Source organism: Elephantulus edwardii, unplaced genomic scaffold (assembly GCF_000299155.1).
Source record: "Elephantulus edwardii isolate Elephantulus edwardi_28Jun2011 unplaced genomic scaffold, EleEdw1.0 scaffold00080, whole genome shotgun sequence".
Taxonomy (NCBI): domain Eukaryota; kingdom Metazoa; phylum Chordata; class Mammalia; order Macroscelidea; family Macroscelididae; genus Elephantulus; species Elephantulus edwardii.
The window spans coordinates 7,072,815-7,094,359 of NW_006399830.1; the positions used below are offsets into that span (position 1 = coordinate 7,072,815).

General features: G+C 43.7%; 1 protein-coding gene across 2 annotated transcripts in view; it reads left to right on the forward strand.

Annotated features, from left to right (window-relative positions):
* CALN1 (calneuron 1) overlaps positions 1-21,545 on the forward strand; it is a 448,881-nt gene that overhangs the window by 121,421 nt on the left and 305,915 nt on the right. Inside the window, exon 2 of one of the 2 annotated variants that reach the window (XM_006889661.1) lies at positions 9,573-9,697. In XM_006889661.1, the coding sequence (XP_006889723.1) occupies positions 9,580-9,697 (118 nt within the window). In that variant the 5' untranslated portion in view covers positions 9,573-9,579. The remainder of the gene's footprint in view (positions 1-9,572; positions 9,698-21,545) is intronic. The other variant, XM_006889660.1, reaches the window with a different exon arrangement.

The window sequence follows — 21,545 nt, forward strand, 5'->3', positions numbered from 1 at the left end:
TTTAGAAATTGTGCATTTTTCCCTTTGGAGAATTGCTCTGCTTCTGTATATGAACATGTTGTGTACCATCGAGTTGGCACTGACCCATAGCTGACCCCCCAGAGAGTTTTCAGAGGCAGTTAATTTTTGTACAGGTGGAGATTGCCCACACTTCTCCTGTGGAGCAGCTGGTGGATTCGAACCGCGTGCCTTTGAGATTATATATAGCACAGCTTCTTGCCACTAGGCCACCAGAGTCAGTATATGCATTTATTTAGATATGTATACAAATTGATGTAACAATAATACTACTTCTTGTGGCGTGAGTTTGTTTTACAAGTAGTGTCAATATTAATCAATTTAATCACAGAAAGTCAGTTTGAAGGGAAAATGAAAATAAAATGTGCATGTGTCATTTCCCCCACCCCCGTTTTACATGGGATTGTTATAAGCTGGAAATGACCCAACAACAGCATCTAATAACAACAGCATTAATATAATTTTCATTTAATTTATTTCCTGGAGATATTATTGTTCAATTTCCTTACACGGAGACACATAAATATTCTGATAAAATATAAATGTGCTGTTCTGATAAATGCCCTTTGTTGTTTTTCTTGGAAGACAAATTTAGAAACATGCTCACTGTTGCAAAACAGGAACATATTTTGCATGATAAATAAATCGTGAATTCTGCTTCTTTGTGCTGTGCTCAGCCCTCGTTTGCTAGGATATATAGAGTGATACCAAGAACTGTGTCTGTGCAATAGACAATAAAAAATGAAACTCACTCGATACTTTTCATGTTTGATAAAGACTAATATTTCCAGCACCTTTTGGACACTTGGTGTGCTAGTATTCCATATATGCTACACTGCCGCGAGCTCAATGAGAGGGACTGACACAGTGATTACAACAGGTTTACGCAGAGCGGACAGGGTGAGGATGGCACAGGACTCGGCAGAGATTTATTCTGTGCATGAGGTCACTACGAGTCATACCAGTTTAATGGCACCTAACATCACCAACAAGATCGCACCCTTCAGCACGCTGAATGTGTGTAAAAGTTACACACATGGCTGTTTATGAAATTGAGAGCACGCGCATGACTCACGTAAATGCCTAAGCCCGTTGTTGCAGTCGCCTGGTCAGTCCATATCACTGCAGACCTTCCTCTCTTTTGCTGAGCCTTTACTTTTCCAGGCATGATGTCCTTCTCCAGGCCTGGCCCCTCCTGAGGCAACATGTGAAACAAAAGCTCACCGTCCTTGCTTCTGAGGGACACTGGCTGCCCTTCTTCTGAGACAGATGGGTTGGTTCTTTGACAGTTCATGATTATATATATAATGAATACATATGTGTGTGTGTGTATATATATATGGGAGAAAGATGGGCAATTCATGGTTTATATGTGGGAGAAAGATGAGAAATCAGCTCCTGTGTGATTTGTGGTCTCTAAAAACCCAGGTCAGGTTTGGGTTGGTTTCAACTTTATGGTGCAGAACAACAATGATATATATTTATATACGAAGCAGGCATGGCACCCACTTCCTAAACAACATGCCTCCGGAAACTCTATGAACTTTGGTAAATGTCGGTAGTTGTAGAGGGGCTTCAGGCCTTTTGTTCATAGGGTCGCTATGAGTTGTGCTCGACTCGAAGGCAATCAACAACAAGAGCAACAACAAATATAGAAATCTAGATCTCTCTCTATATTTCTGTCCATCTTTGTGTATCTGTCTGTATCCATTTGAAGAAATAGTCCTAGTTCTAATGGAGAATGAAAAGCTGATGTTGCAGCATATGATGTGATATCATTTTTGCATCTGTAGCAGGCAGTGATCTCAATTCTGTGTTCATCTGCCTTTGGGCCAATTCTGAAAGCTGAAGCGCGTTAAGCAGAAGCTGTGTCAAGTGTCGCCCTCCTTGTAGCCTGCCATTGCCGGCAGCGTTCTGGCCCCACTTCGTCTAGAAAGTTCCCCCTGACTGGTGGTACAGGAGCTCCCCACAGGGCCACCCTGCGTGGTTTTCTGCTCACTCACTCTTGTCTGGCTGGGGATTCGTCCAAACCCAGTGTTTGCCAGTTGGCGTGCCACTGCAGGCTCTCCGCGAGGGCAGGCTGTCTCAGAAGTGCTTCTTCAGAGGCCCCACGTCCAGCTGGCATGAGCTGAGTGCATCTTTGGAGCTTCTTGTTCCCATAGTTCAGTTCTTGGACTGGGGAGAAGGTCTGAAGCGCTGGGTTATCTGAGGTCTTCCAGCCGAGCTCAGTTGCCTGTGTGTGAGTGAGCAAGGCAGTGCTCCACACACTTTCCAGTGACCGGTTTTAGGGGTGTCGATTGCCTGTCTTCCAAGGAGCCTGTGGGTGAACTTGATAGCACACATAACCCACTGCCATTGAGTTGCTTCTGACTCGTAACAACCCTCGGGACAGAGGACAGTTGCACCATAGGGTTTCCAAGGCCACAGAAGCAGACTGCCACACCTCTCGCTCTTGGAGCAGTCAGCAGCCGTCTCTTTAACCACGGCACAACCAGAGTTCTTTGGTGAAAAAAGAAAGTTATGTACCATTGAGTCAGAGCTGACCCTTGACGGGGTCTTCAGAGGTGGTCAGTTACACGGGAGGAGACTGCCCGTCTTTCTCCTGCAAAGCAGCTGGTGGGTTTGAGCTGTGTAGAAGGAGAATTGACGCCTTTGAGCTGTGGTGCTGGAGAAGAGTATTGAATGTTCCATGGACTGCCAAGAAAACAAACAGATCCATCCTAGAGAGGGTTAAACCAGGCTACTCCTTGGAGGCAAGGATTCTGGGGCTTCGTCTGACATACTTTGGACATGTTGTGAGGAGAGACAAGTCCTTAGAGAGGGATATCATGCTTGGTAGGGTAGAGGGACAGTGCAGGAGGGGAAGACCCTCTATGAGGTGGATTGATTCGGTGACTGGGGTAATCGGGATGGGTGTGTCAGAGGCAGTGCGATTGGCACAGGATAGAGCAGGGCTTAGGGCTGTTGTGCAAACGACTCAACGGCACATAACAACAACCACAACCACCACCACCTTTGAGTTGGCTGCACAGTTCCTTTGCACCAGCATCACTAAATCTGTACAATGAAACTGTTCACAATGGCAGGTGTCATATATGTTCTGTGTTGTCACCACAGCGACCACTCGACCCCCACCCCCCTGCCTTTCATCTGTGTTTCTGTGATGACTTGCGTGCAATGATGCTGGAAGCGACGACACAGCCTGTAATTCAAATCCCAGCAAGCTCACTCGTGGGCGACAGATGTCATCAGAACTTCCAGACCAAGGGAGAAAAGGAGGAAAGGCCTGATCACCTTCCTCTGCAAATCAGCCCGTGAAAGCCCTGCGGACCATGCCCTGGGTTCAGCTGTGCTCTCTTAAAATACGAGCGTTCAGAGGGGAACGTGGAAGCTGTGTAGCCATCCCCCAACCCCACCCAGCTATATAAGCCAAATAGTTGTGCAAGGATTGAGGGTGGAATGCAGCACCCCTAATCCCAGCACAGCCCTACTCTGATGTAAAGGTTTCCCTAGAGTGTGGTCTGGAGGAAGGCAAACAGAGAGGGGGGACTTCCCTGCCATCAAGAAAGAATCACCAGGAGAGAAATGAGTCTTTTTGAACCAAGGCTCTTTTGCAAGGCAGCTCCTTAACACTGGGGACAGCCAAGATGCATGAAGTGTCCAGGGAGGACCAGGCCTGCAGATGCTGAAGGAAAAAAGGACCATCCTCTGGAACTGACACAGAGAGGGCCTTCCCCTAGAATTGGCACCTCCCGACCTGGATTTCCAACCTCCTGCACTGTATGAGAGAGTAAATTTCTGTCTGTTAAAGCCACCCCCTTGTGATGTCTCTGTTGTAGCAACAGTAGATAACAGAGATTCCAACAGAACATTATCCTACAGCAAAAATGGCTCTAACATTCCCAGTGGGGAGAACTTTTGTTCTATGCACCAGAGGAAATTAGTTCTTGGGAGCAACTGAATGGCAGGGAACAATAGCATATTTTACCACAACAAACAATAAAAACGTTGCTGTTGATTCGGAACCAGTGCATTTTCAGGGGCTGTAAGTCACGTAGAAGGAAATGGTCCATCTTTCTCTCGTGGAGCAGCCGTTGAATCGAACCGCCCACCTTTGGCTGGCCTCGAGGCTCCTGTGGAGTGCTTCCACTCCAGAAGTTGGTTTCTCACATCCTGATGAGGGTCACATAAGGAAGGCTTTTGGTCGTGTTTATTAATGTTGAGATGAACAGTTAAGTGGTACAGCATTCGTTTGTCTGTTTGCTGTACTGAAGTAACTTGGAGATGCTGTGATGCTCAACACTTTGTCACAGTTCTATCAAATACCATAATGGTTCCCCATCATGGATAGTGTTTGGAGGAGTTTCCAGATTCTGATTTGATTTGAAAGCGGGAGTGGCATCAACTTCCTAAACCAGATACCTCTGGAAACTCTCTGAACATAGAGAAATGATGTTAATTATAGAACAGAGTTTAGGTCTTTTGTTCATAGGGTTGCTATGAGTCGTATTTGACTTGATGGCACGTAACCATTGCTAAGTGAGACTAGTATTATTATCTTTTGAAGGAACATTTTTCCACTGTGTACATCACTGCTTGTCAATTTGCTGTACCGAGGTAATCTGGATTTGCTGTGATGCTGAACCTTGTGCCATTGGAGTGTCAAATGCCATAATGGTTTCCCCAAGGTGGGCAGTGTGTGGTGGAGCTCCCAGCTGTAAAACAGGCTAGGAAGCAGGAGTGGAATCCACTTCCTAAACCACATGCCTATGAAAACTCTATGAACTTGGAGAATTGATGATAGTTATAGAAAGGCATTAGGTCTTTTGTTCATAGAGCCACTCTGAGTCATGCCTGACTTGATGGCAATCAACAACAACAATAACCTTTGGGTTAACAGCACAACCCCTTACCCAGTAGGCCATCAGAACTCCCTTTTTAATTCCCATTGTGTTTGGGGCTGTTGAGTCAAGCATGACTCCTAGCAACTCTATGAACGACAGATCTGAATCCCATCCTGGCCGGCAGCATCCTCAGTGGATCGCCACATCTTTCTTCTGCAGAGAGGCTGGTGAGTTTGAACTGCTGACCTTTTGGTTAGCAGATCAAGTCTTCACCTGCTGCGCTCTGGGAAACAGTCGCTTGAATAATCTTTGCCATCAGGCAGAATTGCTGTTGAAAACCTCACTTTTCTGTTCATTGTCCTTCATTGAGTATCCATGTAAAAACTCCTTGCCTTTTCATTTCAGGACATAATTAGCTTTCTCTCATAAACCAAAACCCGAGACCCTCTGCCAGAGTCACTTCTCAGTCCTGGTAGCCCTCCGTTAGGTTTCCAAGGCTGTAAATCTTTTATAGGGGCAGAGACTAGGGGGTTTGAACTGCTGACCTTCAGACACTCAGCCCGATAGGGAAGGTGGTGTGCTTAGAGGCTTGTGTCTTCTCTGTAACCGTAGTGTGTGTCCCTGTATCAACCAAGGAGCTGATCTTAGCGCTTGGATTTCCCCCGACAACTGGGAGTGAAGTTTCATCCTTAATTGCAGCAGCTGTTTTTAGCTCTTCCTTTCTTAAATATGACTTTATTTATCTACAGGGATGGCTCGCTTGCACATGTTTTCCTTCCCACTAAACTCTGATGAGCTTTTTTGGGTTTTGAGGGTGAATGAATGGAACGTGTACCTAATTTTGTAAGCTGTCGTTTTGGAAGCAAATGATACTGGTGCACCCAGCGAGGCTTCAGTAGTAACCGCTTTTCTCTACATTTATTTGGGGAACGGAACTGGGGCGTGGATAGCTCTGGCCTGGTTCCTGGTGGGTTGGTTCTTACGTAACCTCAGTGCAGACATTGAAATGCACAGTTAACCCAAGGCTTCAGATGGCTAAGTGCAGGGTGAATAAAACCCACTTGATTAGTACTCACAGCCACACCGTGTGTGCCACAGTGGAACTGCACACCTCTGGGGTTTTGATGGCTGATTTTCCCAGTGATGGATTGCCAGGCCTTTCTTCTGGTGCATTTCCAAGCAGACTATAACCTTTAACCCTTTGCTAAGCAGCTTACTCCTAACTACTGCCCAGAAACTAATAAAGGAAAGAAAACTCCAAACTGCTGAGAAATTAGAGATGACCTTATTTTTGGGTGAGATGAGATGGAATACGTTTTGTTTCAGTACTAGGAGTCCTAGTGGTGTCAGGCATGATGCAGTGGGCTGCTAACGGGTAGCTTGATGGTTCCTGTCCACCAGACGCTCTGGGGGAGAAAAAGGGACAGGGTCTTCATCTTCTTCACCCTCACTGACCCTTCACTTAACATGATGCCTTCCTCCAGCAGTGAGTCCCTCTGGATTGTGTGTCCACAGTGAGCTAGACAATAGCACATCAGGTTGGTTTGTGTGTGAAAAATTATAACCTCTGTGATGTTAATGCCACCACTTGTCTGTCAGTGTGCTGTGTGGTGGCTGTGTGTTGCTGTGATGCTGGGAGCCTTTTCCCTGATATTTCAAATACCTGCAGGGTCACCCATGGTGGACAGGTTTCAGCAGAGCTTCCAGACCAAGGCAGGCAAAGAGGTGAGACCAGTCTACTTCTGAAATAACAGGCCCTCAGAAAACCCTATGAATAGCGTTGGGCCATTGCTCTGCCTAAGCCCGTTGTCTCAGCCACTGGTTACTTTGCGTGCTTTCAACCTAGGGGCTCATTTACCATTGCTGTATTGAGTAACAGTCTGTTATGATCAAGGTGGTTAGCACTGGCTAATACTTAGAAGTAGATCACCAGCCCTTTCTTCCTAGTCTTTGTGTGGAAACTCTGCCGAAACACAAGTGACCCTGTTGGCATTTGAAATTCTGGTGGTGAAGCTTCCAGAACCTTGGCAACACGATAGTGCATTACAACAGTGACAAACGGATGGTGGCAGAAGAAAGAGGAGATGGCTTGCTAACGTGTTCTTCCAGAGGAAAAGAGTCTTGCAGTCAATTTAGGTATAGGACAGATTTGGCTGGGAGTGAAAGGAGGTTGACTTATAAGACACTGAAAATATGTCCCTTATAATTGGCAAATTATGGACATGATAATTTTGTAATAAGGATCCCTGAGTCGTAGTGTATCACATATCTTATGCTAACTCAAGGTTAGAGGTTCGAATCATCAGCCATTCCAAAGGAGAAAGATGAGCAGTCTCCTCCTATAAAGACTTACAGCCCTGGCAGCTAGACGGTGTCTGGTACCACCATTGTCCATTCTTAACAGGGACAACAGTAGAAGGTTAGGTGGGGGAAAAGGAAATGTGGACCAAAGTGCAAAATTGTGAAAAAGGCCTTGTTTGGTAGTCTGATAGAGACTGGTGGAACTTTTGAGACTCTCTCTAAATCATCCTCCAAACTCAGAACAAAAATTCACCCGTGTGGCTCTATTTTCAGCCAAACGACAAGATGACCAGTAACGCCAAGGGGCACTCACTTCTTAGAACAATCAATCGTGAAAGGAACAAACAGCAGCATTTGTGGGGGAGTGAAGTGCTGAGGGCAGGAGGGATAGGCTAGAAGGATGAATGGAAATGAGAATTGCAAGGAGGAAGTGGGAAGAGTGTGATTACCTTGGAGGTATTGTAATGACTGTTATGAAACAAAACGTGTGTGAAAGATTGAATGGAAAACAGAGATACTTTGTAAACTTCCACTCCATCACAGTGAAAAGAAATAAAGAAAAAGGTATTACGGTCTCAGAAACCTAATGGAGCTTTGTTACGAGTCAGAACTGACCGGACCACAGTTTGCTGTTTGGTGCCTCACACTTGCATCCCCTGTGTGGCCGGCCTGGGGCTGGCGACTCGTGGTGTGGTGTTAAGGACGGTGGAGGCTGACAGCTGGCTCCCAGGCAGACAGTATCTGCTTCACTTTTTGGGGCCCATACTTGTCCCAGTTGTTCTGTTGAGTAAAAAGTACCTTTGGTAGAAATAGAGGAGTCAGGAAGTGTGGCCTATTTTTCAGGAAGATAATTAATTCCTTTTTAGAGATCTTGAGTTTGAAAGGAGATTTTTGACATCCGAGTGGCAGCGTCTGGTGCTTCTCAAGGCTGCTGCTGTCGGAATAGCTCCTAGGAGGCTTGGTTACTCCAACCAGCTGGCTCTGTGCTCAAGGTCAAGGCCCTGGTTGACTTCTACCTGGGCAGTTCCCTGCCCAAATGCTGAGGTGTTCTGGACCTGAGGGAGGGTGGGGTGCCCCGTGGGCCTGGCATTCTGAGTAGGTGAGGGACTCCTGTTCCGTGATGACCACCAGCTCTAGAATTCTCTGGTGGGGAAGGTTGCTTGCATTTGAGTTGCTCTGAGAAGTGCAGTCTGGAGCCTGAATAGCCAGAGACTGGCCTTCTTTCAGTTTCCTTTCCTTTAAACATTCACCGTGCTGTTTGGGAGCATTGTTGAGGGGTAGCCCCAGCTGTGGCCTACACCCCAGTTCTCCATGTGGACTCAGCCTTTTGTACAGAAGGGTCTCTATATGTGGTTTACCAGAGAATGAGGGATGTTTAAAAAGAGACCTAAACATCATTTCTCTCCCACAAATAACATAGGCAAGGAAGCTGTCAGCCTTGTCTTGCCTGCCGCCAATGGTGGGGAGCTTACTTCCTCCCATTGACTTGCATGCCTCTAACCAGAGAGCTTACACCACACCATTGGCTTGAATGCCTCCAGTGACAGGGAGCTTACCTTCTGTCATCGGCTTGCATGCCTTCAGTGGTGGCCACTTTACACAGAGAATTCTGTTACTCTCTTGGAAAATTGTCCTTTATTAGAAGCTAGAATTTGCCTCCCTCTCATTCCTACCTGTGGCCCTAACTCAGAGGTTTCCTGTTGCCCCATTTTCCAGATAAGGGTACAGAATCAGAAGCGTTTATGACCTTGCGCAGTATGACAGAGACCCTCAGGAAGTGTGGCAACAAAAGCTGTACTCTGTCTACTGTGGAGAAGACCCTCTATCCAACTGCCTTCGTCTTCCTCCCCCCACCCCGCCCTTGCACTTGACTCTCAATTCCTGCTGATGCTTTATGCAGCTGAATGAATCATCATTGGGCCTTGCACCATTCCCCATAAGTGGCTGGGGCTTGGAATGCTGTGATCCGCCGGATTCTTTTCACTGGTTTTTGACAGTGGATCACCAGGACTTTCTTCCTAGTCTTAGTCTGTTCAGCTGCATAGCAACTCATCAAGCTTCACTGAGAGGTGGGTGGTGCCTGTAGGAATTGAAGTCAAGTCTCCTGTGTAGAACACGAGACATCTACCACTGAACCACCACGCCTGATAAATCAAATGGGGGGAAACGAGACTAAATAGGGAGCAAATGAGGTTTTAAAGAGAGTGATGAAAGGAAATAGTGGGAAACGAAGGAACATGTGAAGTGAAGGAAGAAGAGATGAGTTTGTTTGGGGACAGCTCAGACCATTGGATGCTGGAAATTTCCCCTCTCGGACAGTCATTGTTATTTCAGGGGAAGCACTCACTGTCTGAAGACTGGAGTACGAGGGATGATAATGTCTCTCTCTCCCTCATTGTCTGTGTCCAGGGAGAAGATGCCGTTCCACCACGTGACTGCTGGCCTGCTGTACAAGGGGAATTACCTCAACCGATCCTTGTCTGCTGGCAGCGACAGTGAGCAGCTTGCTAACATCTCGGTGGAGGAGCTGGACGGTAAGCAGCCCGCCCTGCTTGGCTCAGAGTGTCCCCAGGGAGGCATCTGTGGCTATTGTGAATCTAAGGTGAAAACAACAGGATCTGACCTGTTATGGGCCTGCAGTGGCCAAGCTGAACCATATGGTGCTGTGGGAAAGAGTCCAAAGATAAAATTACCTCTAAAGGACTTCTTTGTGAGGGCCAGACCTAGTAGCCAGAAAGATCTGTGATGAGTGTTCTTGTTTCCTTGGATACTGATGGGGGCAAGTGCCTTTGGCACTCTTCAAGGTACTTCCACATTATGGTGCCTTTACTATCAGCGGCATGGTCAGGCGCCCACATTGTCACTTATAGTGGGGTCCAGCTGCAGGGGAGGTCTCTGCTCAGCAAATGACCATGTCTGGTTTGGTGCTGTTTTGATCAAAATCACCTGGAAGCTGTGTCCAGGCATGAGTGGGCAGCAATTACTTTAATTACTTTGACTATAACAAGTCCAGCTCTGGGCGTTCTTGGCAGGGACTTAGGATGGGAAGAAAACTGGGAGTTCAGTGACAAAATCTGTCGCAAAGAACATTACATCAGACCCTGTTGTCTGCCAGGTAAACCAAACACCTGATTAAAAAGATAATAATTAAAGAAGAGACTGTTTCCAGAAAAGAAGTGCAATTAGACAGATTTGACTGGATGTTTCTCCTGAGTGAGGCGTCTGCTAAAGCCCGGCTGGAATTGGATTTTATTATTTTCTGTTGTTTCATTCCTTGTAACACCAACTTTTAGCAGAGTGTAAGTGAACTTTCTAAAGTAGAGAAGTAAAAATGATACCAGATGGCCTACGTGTTTGCTTCCAAGTGTAATGGTCTAGACCATCATGGTGTGTTCAGTCATTTCTAAAAGAGGGAAGGATGAGCTGGAGGGAGAGGCGGCATTGCTGGCCCAGTGGAGCCATGACTTGCTGTACAATGTGCAGCCCATCCTGTTACGAGGAGGGGTTGAGGGAAACGAGCCAGATCCTCAGACAGTGTTCTCTCCTCTTGTCCAATTTTATTTGCTTTACTCTTTGCATGAAGACACAGATGATGCTGCAGGAGTTACTGGCTGGCATTGAGTAGCTGAGACCAGTGGAGCGTCTGGGAGGTGCTCAGTGCTCAGTGAAGCCAGGCTTTTTGAGAACAGGACCCTCTCACTACAGTCTGGGCTGCCTGGTGGCCTGAGAGGAGAATGGACCATGGGTTTCTTGGCCTATAGTTGGCCAAAGGATGTGTGGATGCAGGACACTGGGCAACAAATAGAACTGGGAGGGCTTGACCTCTCCAGAGAGGATCTGTAGAAGCTGATGATCTTGAGGGGAAAAAAAAACCAAACTAAAACAACAAAACCAAAAAACTAAACCCTGGTGACTTCGTGGAAAGGGCTAGATGCAATGATTTCTCTTTCACTTTAGAAGGACTTTTCCAGCATGTCCCGTATTACTGAGCCTCTGAATATTTCACTGAAGTGGAAGGTGTCTAGATTTTTGTTAAGGTAATTTCCCACTTTTCTAGTGTGTTAATGTCTTGCCAATAAGTCTATAGTCATTGATAAGTCTTCCTTAAAACTGACAAACATACTGTCTTTGAGCTGATTTCTGGGTTTTATCTTTCCCCCACAGAGCAGGTAGTGTATTTGGACCAACAAACCCAACAGTTAGCCCAGCATACAGTGCACTACATCACTAGGGTTTGTTTTACTTCTTCCTTGCTAAGCATAATGTCATTCACCAGTGTGGCCTCTTGCATAAGGGTAACATGATTCAGGTCCCTGTGGACTAGTTGATGATACAGTGCTGGAATGTTGATATACCCTTGCAGTAGGACAGTGTAGGTATATTGCTGAGCTTTCCAGATGAAAGCCAACTGCTTCTAATGAGCTTTGGCACTGGAATTGAGAGAAAGACATTGACTAGATCAATATATGCACACCAGATGATTTAGCAGGAGAGGCCGAGACCTTCTTACTCTCTCAGGAGTCTTTTCCTCTAAGTGGGGGTTAGATCAGGTTGTGCATTTGTTTCTGTTGCTCTCCAGAAGGAGAGATTACAACTTTCCTGTGTCTGGGTCCTCTAGAGCAGCCCTGCTTGGAGGGGTAAGGTGGCCTCTCTCTTCTCTGAAAATTTCAGTAAGGCTGAAATTCCTAAGAAATCTAATTTTGAAATCACTTGGGCTTTCACAAACCTTTGATTTCTATTTCTGTCACCTCCTGACCCAATGATGCCGTGAAAACCCAAGTCAGACCAAATTAAACCAAACCCATTACCATTGAGTTGGTTGCAAAGATCTTATGTGTTTAAAGAATAGAATGTATCCATAGGTTTTCTTGACTTTACTCTTTTGTGGAAGAACCCAGGTTTTCATCCTCAGAGCTTGGGTGGGTTTGAACCACTAGCCTTTGGTTAGTAGTGGAGAATGAACTGCTTTTGCCATGCGGAAGTGACCAGAAGAACAGTCAAGAGATTATTTCTCTTAGGCTTCTCTGAGCAGTGGCCTCTTTTCTTTGTTGCTTAAATCAGATTCTGCTAGGACAGTAGTAGAGAACCACTGCTCTGGGGAACCACTGCTCTGGGGCATGACATTTCACGATGATCACTGGCTGAATGGCCCTCCACACTCTCCAAGGAGCCTAATAAAGTGCCCTCGAGTTCTTAGGGAGACAGCAGAGCATGCTGTTGTTTGGTGCCGTGGACTGAGCTCTGACTCAGTGACCCCTTGGGTAACAGAATGAAATCCAGCCCCATCCTCAAGTCTCTGCTGTGCTTGTTCATATTGTTGGGAACACGGTGTCAATCCATCTCCTTGAGGGTCTTTCTCTTTTTACTGACCCCCCCCCACTTTAGCAAGCATAATGTCCTTCTCCAGAGACCAGCCCCTCCTGATAACATGTTCAACGTTAAGAGAGATAAAGTCTCACCCATTCTGGCTACACTTGCTCCATGACAGAAACACTTCTCTAATTAATGACTGTGAAACAAGTAATTCAGACACCACTCTGTTGGGGTCCATAAGGTTTTCACTGACTAATTGTCAGAAGTAACTAGCTGATTTGCCGTTCTTCTTACTTTTTCTTAGACGGAAAGCACTGTTGAAACTTGTCTGATACTTAAAATGAACAAGTGTGTAGCTCCCAGTTTCACAGCATTATGCAAAGCACTGCAGAACAACATGCTAGGGTGTTCTTTAGACAGGGTGCAGGGCTGGAGCAGGGCAAGGAGGAGAAGAGGGGAGCGATTCAACAGACTTAGAGCCCAGGATGGACCCCCTTAGTGCTGGAAGTCTTCAAAACACTGGGTTGAGTGGAGTGTATGCTTTCTGACCTCAAGCTGCCAAGGGAGACACCATGTTCCTTTGGGATTATAATTCAGGCTCCTATCCTGGAACAGGGCTATTTATTTTCTGACCGAAGATTCATTGTTCAGTTTATGTGTCCTCACTAGGAGCACACTGAGTTATAACTGACCATGCTTTCTTAGCAACATCCAGGGGCTCTGGGAAGGACTGCGTGGATATGTTCCAGGTTTAGAACCGACGAGGAGAGGGAATTGGGAAAATGAGGTCTGGAAACCCACTTGCCCTCATCAGTTCATATGACTGCTGGTTGGCTCTTGGCAATGTCCAGTTTCAGGAGCGTTGTCCACGGAGCATTCTCACAGGGCTGCCTCTTGTCAAGCCTTCTTTTGCTTTGTTGTTCATGGACCTCTCTAGAGGACAGCAGGGCTGCACAAGGCTTTGATGTGTTTGTTGGACAGTGGTGGACACCCAAGCATCTTCTGTGAATCTACAACCCTGGGTGTTAGATGGTTACTTTATTATATTGTATGCCTATCAGCCTTTCAGTGGTTGCAGTCTGTGAATGGCCACATGGATGTTCTTCTATCTAAAATATAAAACTAAAAGCTCTAGTTTCCACTAAGTATATTCTGACTCCTGGAGACACTGAGTATCACAGCAGAATTGTGCTTCATAGGGATTTCATGGGTGGGTTTTTGCAAGCAGATTGCCAGAGCTTTCTTTGGAGGACACGTTCAGTTGAATTCAAACCATCAACCTTTTGGTTGGGAGCCAACTACGTTAACTGTTTATATAGCCTAGGGTATTTTTTAGTGTATCAGGTTATGTATTGGACTGCCACCTTAAAGGATACAACCCTAACACAAACATTTTCTGATTTTCAACTATATTAAACCCCTTTGAGTTTGTTTTTTTTTAAAATGCCTATTTCTTGATCCATGTACAGTTGCTGATCAGTACAGTGAAGTAAATTTGTTATGTATGATCCATATAGTTGAATACCTTTGCATAGTTAATAAAACAGGTAAACATGCTTTCAGCCAAGGTCCATTTGATGTCAACAATGATAGATAGCCCCAGTTTCGTGTTCTCTTCAGATTCTGCCTTGAATTTTTGGCAATTTCCTGTTGATGTATTAAAGCAACTATTTTTTTTTTTGCAACTATTTTTAAGTTACCTTCACTATGATTTTACTTGCATATGAAATCAATGATATTGTTGGATAATTTTCACATCATGTTGGTTCATTATCGGGATGGGCACAAATACAGATCATCTACCTTCTGTTGGCAAAGTAAGGAGTTGTTCTCAATTTCCTTGGCATAGATGAGTAAGCACTTCGAGCCCTGCATGCATTAGTTGAACACTTGAGTGACTATAATGACAATTCCTGATACCTTGCTTTTGCCAGGGCCTTCATTGCAACTTGAACTTCTTCCTTTAGTGTCATTGGTTTTTGATCATGTGTTACTTGCTTAGATGGTTAAATGTTGATCAATTCTTTTTTGGTACAGTGACTTTATATATTCCTTCTGTCCTCTTTGGCTGCTTCCTGCATTGTCCAATATTTTGCCCATTGATCTTTTTTTTTAGATACCACTGAGTCGGGTACAACACATAGCAACCCTAAGAACAACAGGTCTGAACTCTGTTCTATCCTGTGCCATCCTCAGCATCTCTGACGTACTTCCTTCAATATCACAAAGCTTGATTTCCCCCACTTCCAATTCTTTCACATTGGAAAGTGTTGAGCACGCTCTTGCCTTTGAGTTTTCTAACTCCAGATTGTTGCACATTTCATTTCTAAAGCGTTGCTTCATCTTCTTAAGCCACCCTTGGAAGGCTTCTGTTTGGCTTTGTTTTCATCATTGATTCTTTTGGCTTTAACTTTTCTTATTGAAGAGCTAGTTTCCGAGCTTCTCCTGCCATTAATTTTGTGACTTGATAGCAGTGAGTTTGAGTTTGCTACTTTGAGGGGGCAACTCTTCCCGTCTTGTTCTGAGTGGTGCCCATCCTGAGGGCAGTCTCTTCTAGCCCTAGATCAGACAGTCTTCCGCTGCTCTTCGTGAGGTTGTGCTATCGTTTTCTAAGTAGATTGCCAGACCCTTCTTCCCTGTTAGTCTTTGTCTGGGAGTTCTGCTGAAACCTGCCCACCATGGTATTCAATATCCTGGTGGTATGGAAAGGCCAGTGACACAGTTTCCAGCATCATGGCAAGACACAAGGTACCGCAGTCCAACAGTGAGCAGTGGTGAAGGGGTGAGATTGATTTCTTTACTGTTAAGTCTCCTAAAATGGTTCTTTCCAGTACATGGATTTTGTATCGTTCTTAATCTTTTTTTTTTGATACAACATACCTCTTTATTTAATTTTAGGGCCCCTCTCACACCCTTCTCATAACATTCCAAGATTGATTCTCCGTGGGTTGTTGGTGTTTTTTTTCCTGTTAGTCATCTTGTATTATAATTATTTTTAAAATTTACTGAGATACCTAATTCTTCAAGAAATTTTATTAACTTTTCCTCTAGAAAAAAAACACTCTTTTTATTTATATTTTCAGATGGACATTGAACGTTGTACAGTATACAGTCGTGTGTTTTGAATATCTATTTTTTTTTATTTCCATTCATTCATGCTGCACTTCTCTACCTGCCCAGCCCTCTTCCCCCGCCCCCCAGTTCGTTCCTCTCTTTCGAAAGTAAAAGAAAGACTCCTTCCCTATTTTTTTATAGTTCTTTTTTACTTACGGTTTTACTTGTGATTTCTTTTTATTTTTTAAAATTTGATTTCACCTTTATAAAAATATGGACTTTGGTCTTATTTATCAATGACATAATATTTCCATTTGTAATGAATTGTTTTCTTGCCTTAAACATTATAGTTTCTAGAAATTTGTTCATCTTTGCTTGTTTTTGGTTTGATACTCTTATCTTTTATTGACTGGAAGAATCCTGACATCATTTATTTTACTTTTCATAATGAGAAGCAAAGCTTTAGTGGAATTTTGTAAGATTTTGTCTGTTGTGGTCTCATTTTTGTTAAATCCCTAAATATAATTATATTTTTAATTCTTTTTCTGATTCATTAGCTATTTAGGGCAGTGTTTTATAATCTCAAAGTGGAGGAGAATTTTCTATTAAAAGCTTGACTTTCTGGTAATCATTTCATTTTATTTGCATTCTAAGCAGATTGTGTTTACTGTGCAATTTTTGGGCTTTTGGAATATTGATATTTTTCTTATAACCTATGCCTGTTTTTAATAAACATTTCTGAAAGTATCTACATATACTTATTCGTTCTTTGTTGCAATTTATTTAGTATTTTTTCGAATGACGCATATTTGTAATTTTTTCAACATCTTTCTTTGTTAAACAGTTATCAGATGCTGAAAGGACTTTTTCCTGTCTGTATTTCTGACAGTTTTCAATGTTAAATCCTTTGGCATAAATGAGCTGCTTTTTATGTTGCCTTGCTTTATGATTTTTTTTATGAGCTGCTTTAATGTTTGTTGTTTATGTCGTACCTTGTGTCCCATAAGAGTTTTAAAGCGAGCTCTTCCCCCATTCTTTATAGATCATAACCGTGCAATTTTCTTTTTATTGTGTAGTGATTTGAATGCAAGTATTTAAAGTCTTTGAAAAGTGGTTGGTTACTTTTTTTATGAGACTGTGGTAAATATATATGTAATAAAAGGAGCCCTGATGATGTGTTGTATAACATGTCAGGACATTAACCAAAAGGTTGGTAGTTCGAATCCATCAGCCTCTCTGAAGTAGAAAGATAGGCAATTTCCTGCTGTAAAGCCTCTCAGTCCTGGAAATCCGATGGAGGGACCCTGTGAGGTGCACCACGAGTCATTCTGTTGTTATGAGTCAGGAACAATATGAAGGCAACAGCTGCGAAGTTTACTAGCCCTGTAGTCACGAGGGGAGTGTGAGGCTCGTGGCTGAGGGGATTCTGGGCTTTGATTGGGGTTATGAGAAGATTTGGCAATAGTAGTGATGGTTGCCCAACACTGAATTCTAAGTGTAACTAAGTGTCTGTTACATGTATCCACCTTTTGCTGTTGCGTTGACTCACTCCTAGCTTTTCTGCAGGACGGAGCAGAGCTGCCTGTCGTGTTTCCATGGCTGTGCATCTTTAGGGAAGCCGACTGCAAGCTTTTCCTCCCCAGGAGCTGCAGGTGCATTTGAACTGATGAACTCTTGTTTAGCAGCTGGATTCTTTAGTCGCCGTGTGACCCTTTCATATACATGAAGTCACATGGTATTTGTCCTTTTTGTGACTGACTTATGCAGTATAGTATTTTTTAAAAAATATTATTTTGTGTGTGTGTACTGTCAAATCCAATCTGACTGGTCCAGGAGGAGATTGCCCCTCCTTCTCCAGCAGAGCGTCTGGTGGATTCAAACCATGCATCTCTGGGATTGCAGTACAGCTTCTTGCCAGTAGGCCACCAGAGCTCCACAGTATAGTATTTTTAAGGCTCATCCGTGCTGTGACATGTGTGCCTGGTAACCTTAAAGCTAGTCAACTGCAATAAATGTAGAATCTATAATGGTAAGTCCATCAGCTTCTTCCTAAGTAGCCAGACAACTGTTGGCAGCCGCAGGTACAGCAAGAGAGTCACTGGCATTGCTTTCTGTGCTCTTTTATGCTCTTGTATTTTTTTCCTGACTTATTTAATTTTATAAAAGGATGGTAGACTCAGTTGTTTTACTACAATCCTGATTATTCTTTTTTCACGTAAACAGTTTAAAAAATGTGTTCCAGTTTTTGCATTGCATTTTTTTAGACTACAGAAAAAAATTAACATTTATTGTTAGGCTACAAATGTCTAATACACATGCTATATTTTATAGGCATATATATATATATACACATATATAAATTTATAATCTGATTTTTGAAGATGTTAAATCATTCTAGAAGCAAGTAAATGGTTTCTATACTGTTTTTTAATACTAGTTTATTTAAACTATTTGAATATATTGTTTTTGAGAATAGATTCTTCCAATTTCCCTCACCCCCCCCATTAAATTGATCATCAACTCCATGATTAACCCCTCCTTCCCCCTGCACATCCTCATCCCTCTGCTTCCACCCTCCCCCAACCCCTTGAATCCTCATACTCATTCTACAGTAATGGTTTTATACAATATTTATCCTTGTGGGACTGAGATCACTCAGCATAATGCTCTCCAGTCCCTCCCAAGTTAGGTAATAGTTTACAAAATCATTGCTCCTGCATGCTGTGTAGTATTCCATTGTGTGAATGTACCATAATTTCTCAATCCATTCATTTGGGGTTGGACAGACATTTGGGCTGTTTCCATGTTCTTGCGATGGGGAATGATGCTGCTATGAACATTGGTGTACAAATCTCCATTTGTGCCTTAGTTCTCATATGCTCAGGATATATTCTAAGTAGTGGAATAGCTAGGTCATATGAATCGACATCATTCTCTTTTGGCAGTTATTGCAAGCTCAACATCTTAGAGAGGATTTGGGGCATAGGAAATTACATTTCTGTTATCAGGGTTGTACCAAGGACCCCTCTTTCTGCTTTCCTGTCTTGCTGGGTCTGTGACTTTAGCCTCTGCTCCTTTCTTGCGGGGGGGGGGTGCCTCCGTGGATGGGGGTGTCTTGACTCACAAAACCTCTCAAGACCTTGTACTTTTGACCTTTGACATTAGATGTCAAGGACAAAGTATAAATAACTAGGCAGGTCTCTGCCTGTGCCTTTGTATGTTGCTTTCTGTTCAGACTCATAATGATGGCAAACTCCTCACAGTAATACTGACTGGGCCCTTGTGACAGAATGTGTGTGGATTGGACTGCTAACCTAAATGTCAGTAGTTCAAATCCACCAGCTTCTCCATGGGTGAAAGGTATAGCAATCAACTCCTACAGAGATTTGCAGCCTCAGAAACTTGATGGAGCAGTTCTGCTCTGGCTGTAAGTGCAAACTGAGGGTGAATTTGGTGTGGGTAGTACTAGGAACCCTGATGGCACAAGGGTTGAGCACTCGACTGGTAAATAGAAGATTGGTAGTTCTAATCCACCTGCCCCTCCCTAGGAGAAAGATGTAGTCTCTTCCCCTTGAGACTGAGTCCCCGAGACTTATCACTCTTAGTTTCTCTTTTAATCTGGACCAAAATTCATCCTCAAAACTCAACTTGCAGCCACACAATAGACAAACCTATGAGGTGAAGACCACTGGAGAAACACTCAGTCCTTAGAATAACCAGCTGTATAAGACTGAAAGAGCAACACTTGCCCAAGATTAACGATCAGAGGGCAGGAAGGGGTAGGATAGAGGATTAGTGGAAATGAGAATCACAGGGACGAAGGAGGAAGAGTTCAGTTACACTGTGGGGATTGTAAGTAATGCTGCGGAGCAAGATGTATTCGAATGGTGGAATGAAAAACCAATTGGATTATAAATTTATACTCAAATCACAATAAAAAGAAAAGTTTACAGACTCAGAAAACTGATGGAGGTTACTATAAGTGGGTTTGGGGTTGTTTTTTTTTTCCTCCTGTTTTGGATTTGATTCTCATGCTGAACACCAACCAACATTTTATATTCATCAACTCATTTTTCAAGACCTCTGTGGGGTGGGTGCCATTATTTGTCTTGAGAAATGTTTAGTTATTCTTAAAATTTACTTAAAAAGCCACTATGAAATGTCTAAAGGTCTCTGAGGAGCACAGATAATTAAGTGCCTGCCTGCTAAGCAGAAGATTGCTGCTTTCAATCCCCCCCAGAGGTTCCTTGGAAGAAAGTCCTGGCAAGCTGCTTCCGAAAGTTCATAGCCGCTATGAGCTGGAATCCAGTCTATGGCAGCTGGTTTGGTTTTTGACAAGTATACATATTTTATGTTATTTTTGCTAGTTTAACTCTTTAATTCTACAAACAAACAAAAGCCTTTGTTTTTAAAAAGCTCACATGAGATGAGGTGGTATAGTGTTTGACATGCTGAATTGAATTGCTAACTGAAAAGTTGGTGTTTCAAATCTGTCAGTGGCTCCTTAATGCAGACTCCTCCCTGAAGGTTTCCAGCCTCAGAAACCCAAGAGAGGGTTGCTGTGCATCGGCTGCGACTCGACGGGGGGTGGATTTGGACTTTTTGATTTCTGTAAATGCTGGTCATTTAGAATCTAGACTCTCTTGGAGCTGCTTTCTGATGACATTTTGTAGACTGGGGTCAAAGTTCTTGTTTCTTTGCATGCCTACTAATACTTGACTATACACTGGGTTTTGTAAGTGATATACTATAGAGATTCTGGGTTCCGCTTGTTCCTGGAGGTACTTACTTATTTCTGCTTTATAGGGCTAGGAGACAGCACTGTCAGACCAGGAAGGATTTACACGGGCTTGCTTTTATGCCTTGTTAAGATCAGACCAAACCAAACCCAACCCACCCACTGCCCTCACACATCGAGTCCGGCTTCTAGTGGCCACATCTGCCCTGTTTGCAAGGCTCTCAGTCTTGACAGGAGAATTCTGCCCATCTTTTTCCTCAGAGCAGCTGTTGGGACCGCTGGCCTTTTGGTTAACAGCCCAACATGCTACCTATGCTCCAGATGGACCCATGGAAATCCCAAGGTATTCTTCAGGCCCCTTGAACTTGGCTCACATTCAGCCTGCAAACTGCATTTTTTTTAATGCGCATTGCCAGGATTTTATTTTACGTTAGGGAGCCACGGCTAAACTATTAACTGCTAGCCAAAAGATCAGTCAGACGTTCAAACCCCCTGATACCTCTGAGGGCGAAAGATGAGGTAGCCAGTCTCCTTCTTAAAGGTTTGTTGTTGTTGTTGTTGGCTGCCTCTGAGTCGGGCATGACTCATAGCATCTCTGTCAACAAAAGGCCTGAAGCCTTTCTATAACTATCGACATTTATCAAAGTTCATAGATTTTTCTGGAGGCATGTTGTTTAGGAAGTGGATCTACAGCCTTGGAAGCCCAGTGAGGCAGTTCTGCTCTTTCCTGCAGGGTGACTGTATGTTGGAACTGACTTGACAGCAATGGGCTTGATTTTAGCTTTTTTAAATGTAGTGGGTTTTTTAAAAAATTTTTTAAAATTTTATTATTATTTTTGTGTGTGTACTGTGAAATCCGATCTGACTGGTACAGGAGGAGATTGCCCCTCCTTCTCCAGCAGAGCAATTGGTGGATTCGAACCACTTACCTCTGGGATTGCAGTGCAGCTTCTTGCCACTAGGCCACCAGAGTTCCCCTAAAATGTAGTTTTAAAGTAGGCCTTACTCCCAAATTGTGGTCTTTATAGGGATAGAGCTAAGTGTCCTGGGGTATTAATGAGGTAGGGGGTTTGTTTTTTTCTTTTCTTTTCTATTTCCCAGTACCACTTGAGGTTTAATATCTCTGTTGTGTTCCCAACCTCATAGCATCTGCTCACAGGTAAACCCAGTTTTGTTTTTGGTTTTTTTAAAAAATAATTTTAATGAGCATTTACAGAGATTTTGGATTTCCATTCATTCATTGCTGCACTTCTCTCCTGCCCAACCCCCTTTCTCCC